Source organism: Dryobates pubescens, chromosome 20 (assembly GCF_014839835.1).
Source record: "Dryobates pubescens isolate bDryPub1 chromosome 20, bDryPub1.pri, whole genome shotgun sequence".
Lineage (NCBI taxonomy): Eukaryota > Metazoa > Chordata > Aves > Piciformes > Picidae > Dryobates > Dryobates pubescens.
The window spans coordinates 16,534,241-16,542,785 of NC_071631.1; the positions used below are offsets into that span (position 1 = coordinate 16,534,241).

Here is an 8,545-nt window from a genome sequence, read left to right on the forward strand (position 1 = left end):
ACCTTGAGGATCTCCAGGGATGGGGCTTCCAGGTCTCTGTTAGAACACCAGCAAAATCAAAAGAGGAGCACACATGGACTGAGCAGCTGCTTTCCATTCTCTCTGTTCTGTTGAGCCTCCAAGTCAGGACTGGGTCATTCAGCTAAACCAGCTCCAAGTAACTGCTGGCCAAAGAGGAAAGGAAGGAAATCCAGGACTGACCTGTCATTACACAGATCACTAAATTTTACCTCTTCTGTCACAGTAAAGGCCTTTTTAAAAGTCCACATCCCAGCTATCATTACAATTTGATGCTCTTTTAACACCCAAGTTGTAGTTTCTTTTAAAAATGGCTTTTTTTTTTTCAAAACAGTGTTGATTGTGGAAGAAAGTCACTATGAATATTCAGAGGCTGCTTCACAAAGATCCAGTTGGAATATGAAGGTGGGTGGTTGTTTTTAACATGAGCTAAGGTCTCTTTTTACCCTATGAATTTATAGCAACAGCTTTTTTAAATCCTCTAGGCAGTGTCCCACTCATGCCTTTGTCCCCTTGTGCAGGATAAGCTTTCACCCAGCTGCAAAGCAAGCTGGACTGGTGTGTTGGACCAATTCCTTTGCCCACAGAAGCAGCTTCTATCTAAGTGAGTGAAACTAGTGAGGGACACAGCAATCTCCCTTTGACATTTTAGGGAGCTCATTTTAAAGGTGAACTAGAGAAAGAATTTCAGCAGACTAGAAGTTATTAAATCAAAATTCTCTAGGAGAAAACCAAACACACAACAAAACCAACAAAGAAGACAGCATGAAGCAGTGCAAAATGTGCAGCACTAGTTTGCCTTCTCAACACTTTTGTGGCAGGAAACAAACCTGTTGCTTCTGGGTTTGTATGGCTGTCACTGCTTGGTTTTATACTTCTTCAGTGCAAAAAAAAATATTAAACAATTGCAGGAAGAATAGGGATTTAAATTTGAGCACTGAATTTACGTTCTCATTTCGATATTGTAAAACAAATCAGCAGGCAGCTGCCTCTCTGGTTTGCTTCTTCACGTGGCATTAGGAAAGAGATGGATAAAAAGAGTCCTCATCGTTGTAAGCCGAGTTCATGCTTGAACCTTGGGCGATTTACTGTGCGTGAAGTGACACAGCGACAGCTCCTCCTTTGGGGAAGCAGCTGTCACCCAATTCCCTCGACAGAACCCGGGGAATCCACTTGTCATCGCTGCTCTCATCTTCCCCCCTGCTTCGTTTTTACCACGCACGCTGCCAAAGCGTGAACTTGCAGGGAGCGCTGTGTGTCAAGGAGGGTTTCCGACCTTTCCCAGTTCGGCTCACAGCTCTCACTCTGCCAGCGGAGATCACTTCGCAGCAGTGCGCGGCCTGAGGGCTACCCACACGGCTCTACACCCCACCACAGCACGTTATCCATCGCGCCACGGACCGAGGCAGCTTCCGCTGGCAGCGCTACCGGCAAAAGGGGAAGGAGAGCCTGCGAAAGGCCCGCAGCGGCCCCCTCACAGCGGTGACCGGAGCACACACCGGGCCGCAGCGGGAGCAGGCAGGGCACAGAATTCCCACAACAGCTGCCAGAGAAGAAATGACCTCAGGGCAGCCTGAGCAGAGGGCCCGAGTTCACCGCCCCTGACGGCGCGCTGCCTCCCGCGGCCGCCATTTTACACCGGCGCCTCCCCGCCCGCGCGAGAGGGGACAGCCAGCGGGAACGGTCTTTGGGGTTCGGCTTGTTTGCGTTTTTATTTCCCGTGTGGCGGGGTTTCCCCACTCCTCCTCCCGGTAGCAGAGTCAGGGCGCGCCTTATTTCCGTTCGTGGTTTTTTTTTTCTCCACCGTTTTCCCCACACATTGTTCAAAATTTCCCCGCCTCCACCGAGTCCTTCCGGCTCACAGCGCCGCCGCCCTCGCGGTGGTTTTCAACAGCAAGCGATTTATTAATTTAGATTAGTATTCTCCGTCTTCCCTCCAAAGCTACTTCTGGGATCCGCGGCCGTTAAAGAGAAAGAAAGACCCTCAAAAAGAAAGCACCAGGGCGGGCCGGGGCCGGGCTCGGGGCGGCGGCTGCAGGGCGCGGGGCGCAGCTTTCGCTTCCGGGTCGCTGTCGGCCATTTTGTGGCGTTAAGTAGGCGCGCGCGGGCGGCGCCCCGCTCATTTCCTCGCAGCGGCGGGCAGGGCTGGCTTCTGCTGGCGCTTCGCCTCCGCTCGGGCCTTAGCTGCTTTTCCTCCCGGACCCTAGAGGTGGGTGCCTGCTCATCTCTCTCCGCTGAGGACCCTGCGGCGCCTCCCTATGCCCTGTAGCTCTCCTCCTTACTGGACTCTGTTGGGCCGCCGCTCCGGCGCTCCCCCTCCGGTGTGAGGCGCTTCCCGCTTAGGGCCGCGCCGTCTCTCACCTCGTCCTCCTTCCTTCGGGCTTATTCTCTTTAGCCGCCGCCCCTCGGGGGCTCTCGCCCGCCATGAGTTACGGGCGCCCTCCGCCAGACGTGGAGGGCATGACGTCCCTCAAGGTGGACAACCTGACCTACCGTACGTCCCCGGACACGCTTCGGAGGGTCTTCGAGAAGTACGGCCGCGTAGGCGACGTCTACATCCCCCGGGACCGCTACACCAAGGAGAGCCGCGGGTTCGCTTTCGTCCGTTTCCACGACAAACGTGATGCCGAGGACGCGATGGACGCCATGGACGGGGCCGTGCTGGATGGCCGTGAGCTCCGTGTGCAGATGGCTCGCTACGGCCGCCCGCCCGACTCGCACCACAGCCGGCGTGGGCCGCCGCCGCGCCGCTACGGGAGCAGTGGCTACGGCCGCCGCAGCCGCAGGTGAGCAGCTGGACCGGGGGCAGGGGGGGAGCAACGGTGCTTCGGTCGTGAGGTGTAGAGAAGGGGGTTAGGCGTGCGCCCGTTCGGGGTTGGCCGCGTGGTTTCGTTTCCTTTTCCGAGCGAGTTTCGTGCCGGGGTTGGGAGAGGGGAGTTGCGGTTTGGTAGCGAAGGCACGTGGCGTGCCCTCGGCGCGGCAGGGCTTTTCGCTCTGTAGTAGTTTTAGCCCCCGGCCACTCACTCTGAACAATGGCGCCCTCTCAGCACTCATTTTCGTGCCCACGTGGGTCCCGTTCCGCCTTCCCTGTCCCGAAGTAGTCCCTGAAGTCTGTTGCGCTGCCCGTGTTCCGACTTCTAACACGCTTTCCTTTTGCTTTTTGATGTGTTTCAGCCCTAGAAGACGCCGTCGCAGCCGATCTAGAAGCAGGAGCCGCTCTAGATCCCGCAGTCGGTCCCGCTACAGTCGGTCTAAATCCCGCTCTCGCACACGGTCTCGGTCTCGTTCCACCTCGAAGTCCAGGTCTGCCAGGAGATCCAAGTCAAAGTCCTCGTCTGTCTCCAGATCCCGGTCCAGGTCAAGATCCCGATCCAGATCTCGAAGCCCTCCCCCTGCGTCAAAGAGGGAATCCAACTCTAGATCCAGATCTAAGAGCCCTCCCAAGTCTCCGGAAGAAGAAGGAGCTGTGTCTTCTTAGGCTCATGGTAATGTACCTCGGGATCAGCACATGGTGCATGTTACTTTATTGTAGCACTTAGCCGGGGTGTTGGGTAGTCCTTAGACTATTAAAGGCTTGAACCAAGTGAATCCTAACGGGGCACATTGTTAGTTATTTTGGTTTGGTTTTTCTTTTCTTGAGCAGTGCTCTTTTTTTGGTTACTGATATAGGGAAATTAATACCGAAGGGCTTTCTACGGAGAACCTTTGTTTCTTTTGACAGAGCAAATGTTTTATTGAGAGATTAATGGCTTGGTTTTAATAAAAAGAACTATTGTATGAGACGCAACCTATGATGAAAAATGACTATTTCTTACTGTATTTATCCAACATCTGCATTTTCCCCTTTAAAGCTGCGGTCTCCTGTTTGCTAAAAGAATATTGGCCAGTATTGCAGATTTTAACTGATTTGGCTGATCCTCCAGGGACCAGTTTCTGTGGGCGTGTATTGGAGCAGGTTTGTCTTTAAATGTTAAAGATACACTATCCTTTTGTAACAGAAGATCGGTTCAGTGGCCGTTATCTGACTGGAGGTAATAACTGTTCTAGCAAAGTGGCAAATTCCTTGCAACGAGAAAACCATGGAAACTAGTTTTTCCTCAGGTCGACATCTTGGAAGAGGCATCTTAAGGATACACCGGGTGGGGAAAGGATAGTGTGTCTTTAACCCTTCGAACTGTTTGGTCCTGTTGTTTTTTTTTAAAAGGAAAGGGCCTGAGCTAGCTCTGAAGTTAGATAAATGTAGCAAATGTAGTCACTTCGGTTTGAAATGCTAATTAGAGTTTAGTTCAGTCTCGATGAAGAAGTGTTAGTTTTGTAACTTTTATATCACTTTTTAATACTCCATTGTTGAACAGGCTGAATTGAAGTTAATGCTGGCTTGCTCTACAGCCTGATGCTTGTTCCTCTCTTAACTAAATACACTGACAGAAGCTTACATTTGGCCTCTGAAGTAAAGCAACATGTTGGGGGGGGAGGTGGAACACGGTGGAAGTTGCTAAAACTTGGAACTAAATTAGGCAAAGCCAGTTGAAAACACACCTAGCAGTATGCCTGAAGTCATCCACACAAGCCCGGGAGAGCAAGGTAGGAACCTGGCTGAATTTCTCTCTCTTCAAACCTAGATGCATCAGATAAATGCGAACCCACATAAAGGACGCCTTTGGGGGGAAAAAAGATCGCTTGAGTCTTCAGTCCCTTGGAGAGAGCCCTGGCACGAGCAACCAGCCGATGAAAAAGGTTATTTTGTAACATTTTGTCTAACTTTTTACTTGTTTAAGTTGCGCCTCGAGTGGCAGGTTTTTACACTTTATGTGCCATTTCGTTGCTGTCATTCAAATTTCTTGTAATTTAGTGAAGTGAACGACTACCGATTTCATTATTGGCTTGGATATTTGAGGTAAAACTTCGTTTTTGTTTATCTAGTGCTGACTTATTTGAAATTGAGAGGAAAACAAAAAAAAAACCAAACCAACCACCAACCAACCAAACCTATGGTAACTTGCTGCCTCCAGTTTCATACTGAAGAAAGCGTGCAGCCGTTCTAGCTAACTCTGTTATGGGTGGGGGTGGGGAATTTTAAAAAGTATTCTCAATTTTCATCCTGGTTCTTCCTACAAATTCCTGCAGAAGCTTTGATCTGAAACTCATTGTAAATGCTTTTTTTTTTTTTGTGTTGGTTTTTTGTTTCTTTTTTTTTTTTTTGGTGTTTGTTTTTAATTATTATCATCATTTACAAATTGAATTCAAAGTAGCATCTTTGCAAATTGGTAGAAATCTTTGCAGGTGACAGTTGATGTTTAAAAAAAAAAAAAAAGGATTGCTTTTACCAGACTCAATTCTAATCTCTTCTCTTATGTATTTTTGTGCACTAGGCGCAGTTGTGTAGCAGTTGAGTAATGCTGGTTAGCTGTTAAGGTGGCGTGTTGCAGTGCAGAGTGCTTGGCTGTTTCCTGTTTTCTCCTGATTGCTCCTGTGTAACGATGCCTTGTCGTGCAGAAACACATGGCTGTCCCGTTAATTAAAATGCCTTGACAACTGCACTTCCAGTCACCCGGGCCTTGCGTAAAAATAATGGAGCATACAGTGAGCACATCTAGCTGGTGATATACACACCTTATTTTTTCCAGAATGGTAAAAAACAAAACCACTTACCAACCTGCGGTAAGACGAACTTAACAGATGAGAGAAATTGTAATGTTAAGAAAGAAATGGTTCATTCCTCTGTAAGTACTTGATTGGTGTACCTTTGGCTTCAGACATTCTGTACTATACCCACATGTCTCTGTAGTTAAGATTAAACATGGTTTTTTTTCCCCTCTGTGTTAACTTTTCTCAACTTCAAATGTCCCGAGTCGGCTTATTTTTTTTTTTTTTATAGCTTGGAAAGGTTTCTGCAGTCATGCTGTGTCAGTGTTTTAACTTCTATATGGTAACTGAATGCTTAGAAATCTTACCCAGTGGGGTTGCTTTTATGGGGCAAACTTAACAGGTATTGTAACTAACCCTAACGTTGCGTGGTGAGCGGTGGGCGCTGACCGTGAACGCAGAATCAGGCAGGTTGGTGCAGAAGATGCACGCTGAGCAGTACTAATCAGGTTTGCTTTGTGCTTGCCTTGACAACAGGCTGCTGCTCAGTGGGGGGGCTGATCTTACAGTGATGATTTTTTTTTTTTTTCTTCTTGATTTGGGTACCCAACAAATTGTAACTTCATGTGTTCAAGGGTTATTGTAATGCCATGTCAACTTTAATGCATGTATGTTACATGGGAATGGAAACATCTGAATATTTGCAGTCTGGCTTGATTGAGGATTAAAAGTACTTTTCTACAAACTGAGGAGTTGGTATGTTCCAGAACTGCAGGGCTGGCAGGTCTTCTTTGAAAACAAAAGATGGGGGGAGGGAGAGGGGATGGCTTCTTTGGGAGTATGAATCTTTGGGGAAGAGCTTCAGTCTGGGAAATGCATCTTGCAGGTATCTTACCTTGGAAGAGTGTAGTTCTCTTCAAAGCTAAGTTGTGAATTTCAGTTCTATCTTTTGGATTGTCAGGCTGTTAAACTGCAGTGGGTTACATGCTGGGATGTAGTCTTTGAACTATTCTGTGGTCTCTGGGGAGGAACACAAATTCCCAAAAGCCAGAGCTGAGCAATGAGCAGCTTTATTCATACAGTGCATGTGGTGTGAGGTGCTGCTAAGGGGAGTCAATTCCCACACAATGACAGGTGTGCTGTAAACAGAACTCTTCTGCAGGCAACAGTGAAGCCTTGTATTGGAACCAGCAAGGAGAATAAAGTCAAGTACCACCTGGTTGTGCTAGTGAGATGATCATCATTTCAATTGTGTGTCTTCCTGGTAGAGAGGAGCTGGCCAAGTGCTCCTTGTCTGCACCAAAGGAGTGTAAGGGAATGTGGGTGCTTTTCAGCTTCCACTTGCAGAGCAGAGCTTCAATAGACCAGTCAGCACTGAGGGGAGAAAAAGGGTGTGAAAACATGAGCTAAGTTTATAACTTGTGTGTGCAGTAGTTACACGAGGGTGTCACCAAACTGAAATGCAACAGTTGACTGAGCTGGCAGCTCTTCTACTCAACTAAATTGGTGGTTGTTGGAATTTCTGCTCTGGCTGCTACCCCTAGGATTTACTTGGTTAATACCAGCCTGATGCACAATGTCAGGAACTTCTCTGGAATTGGTGTGATGGTTGGTGCCTGTGAGAAGGCAACACTTAAAGAGCTATGAGGGGGACAGGGATTAAAATTTGTCTTAAACACACAAGAGCTTTACCTTCGGACTTGATAAGTAGTCCAGAACTGAGCCTGTGGATTCTTCTCCAGCAGGAAGTAAATAGTTGTTAAAATATCTTCAAAATCTGCAGTGTGGGGACAGGAAGTGGACTTGGGTTAGTCTCTGCATACTAGACAGTTAAATATGCCTGGTTAGTTAATTGATACAAGACTAACTGCAGCTGCCTGAGACAAGCATGGCTTTAACTAGTTGTTGACTCCATTTTCTGTTCATCCCACTCCAGTGGTATGTCTGTGACAGCTTAATGCTGGAATTACCCCAAGCATAACAAGCACAGTGTCACCGTAACAGCTGAAACCTGATCTTTTGAGAGTGTTCCAGTGCTGCTTGGATATTCAAGCCCCTGTAGTTTGTCACAAATCAAAGCATACCTTTGGGGTCAAAAAAGACGTCAGATCCTAAAATGATGTCTACAGGTGCAAGGGCGAGCAGCTCTGGAGACAGCTGCCCCCAGGTGAGCCCTATGACAGGTATGTGGGGCAGGTGGTTCAGCAGGCAGCTCCTCCGGCAGTTCTGTAGGCACTGGGGCAGCTCCTCGCTGTCGGACAGGGTCACCTTAGCACCGCACTTGGCTGCCAGCACCCCGGGAAGGCTCACACCCGCACCGATCTGAAACCACAGTGTGATGATGGTGATGGGAGAGGTGACAGGCTCCCCCTGCGGTTACGGATAGCGACGGTGTGCAGGTGGGCTGTTGGCCGTACCTCCAGCACTCGCTTGCCGGGCAGACTTCCCCGGTGCGCCCAGAGGTACTGGGCCAGGACCACGGCGCAGGGCCACACGTACATGCCATACTGCGAGTGCAGCATCTGAAACACACCGTGAGGGGCGCTGGCAAGGGGGGGTCCCTCCTTCTCTGCCATCCCTCCCGCTCCCTCCCGAGGCGGTACCTCGGGGATGCGTAGCACCAGCGTAGCCGGTCCCTCAATGAAGCGGTACCGCCGCACGCAGCCCCGCTGTGGCTCCGCCATGTTCGCGCCAGGGCCGCCGGCCAATCACAGGCGGCTACGTCCGCAACCAGGCCGCACGGACCAATCCGAGCCTTCTCCGGAGATGGCGTCATGCGGAGCGCCGCGGGCGCTGATGGTGGCGGGTGGGGCGCTGTTGGGGGCTTCTCCCCTGGGTCACGATTAAACCGGGCCGCGCCGGTGGCCCGGCGGGGCGGGATGGGGTTCTTCCTCGTGGGTTGGTGCCGCGAGGGGCCCTGCGCTGTCCAGCACGAACCGGG

General features: G+C 49.9%; 2 protein-coding genes across 8 annotated transcripts; one reads left to right on the forward strand and one right to left on the reverse strand.

Annotated features, from left to right (window-relative positions):
* Positions 1-2,096: 2,096 nt before the first annotated feature.
* Positions 2,097-5,880, forward strand: SRSF2 (serine and arginine rich splicing factor 2). 6 transcript variants are annotated; one of them, XR_008462748.1, is made up of 4 exons: positions 2,097-2,804; positions 3,193-3,503; positions 3,870-4,755; positions 5,391-5,879. XR_008462748.1 is itself a non-coding variant. In XM_009897926.2 (2 exons), the coding sequence occupies exons 1-2, from the start codon at positions 2,443-2,445 to the stop codon at positions 3,494-3,496; spliced, it is 666 nt and encodes a 221-aa protein (XP_009896228.2). In that variant the 5' UTR covers positions 2,097-2,442; the 3' UTR covers positions 3,497-4,978. The 6 variants fall into 6 exon arrangements, 1 of the variants encoding a protein (XP_009896228.2); XR_008462749.1 differs by having other exon boundaries at positions 3,193-3,973; positions 4,641-4,755; positions 5,391-5,878; XR_008462750.1 differs by having other exon boundaries at positions 4,641-4,755; positions 5,391-5,874.
* Positions 5,881-6,431: 551 nt separating this feature from the next.
* On the reverse strand, positions 6,432-8,532 carry METTL23 (methyltransferase like 23). 2 transcript variants are annotated; one of them, XM_009898031.2, is made up of 4 exons: positions 8,022-8,532; positions 7,689-7,926; positions 7,297-7,381; positions 6,432-6,978 (listed from the first exon to the last, which is right to left on the reverse strand). In XM_009898031.2, exons 1-4 carry the CDS (start codon positions 8,286-8,288, stop codon positions 6,810-6,812), a joined length of 759 nt encoding a protein of 252 aa, XP_009896333.2. In that variant the 5' UTR covers positions 8,289-8,532; the 3' UTR covers positions 6,432-6,809. The 2 variants fall into 2 exon arrangements, with proteins under 2 accessions (XP_009896333.2, XP_054026637.1); XM_054170662.1 differs by having other exon boundaries at positions 8,039-8,110.
* Between the last annotated feature and the right edge of the window lie 13 nt (positions 8,533-8,545).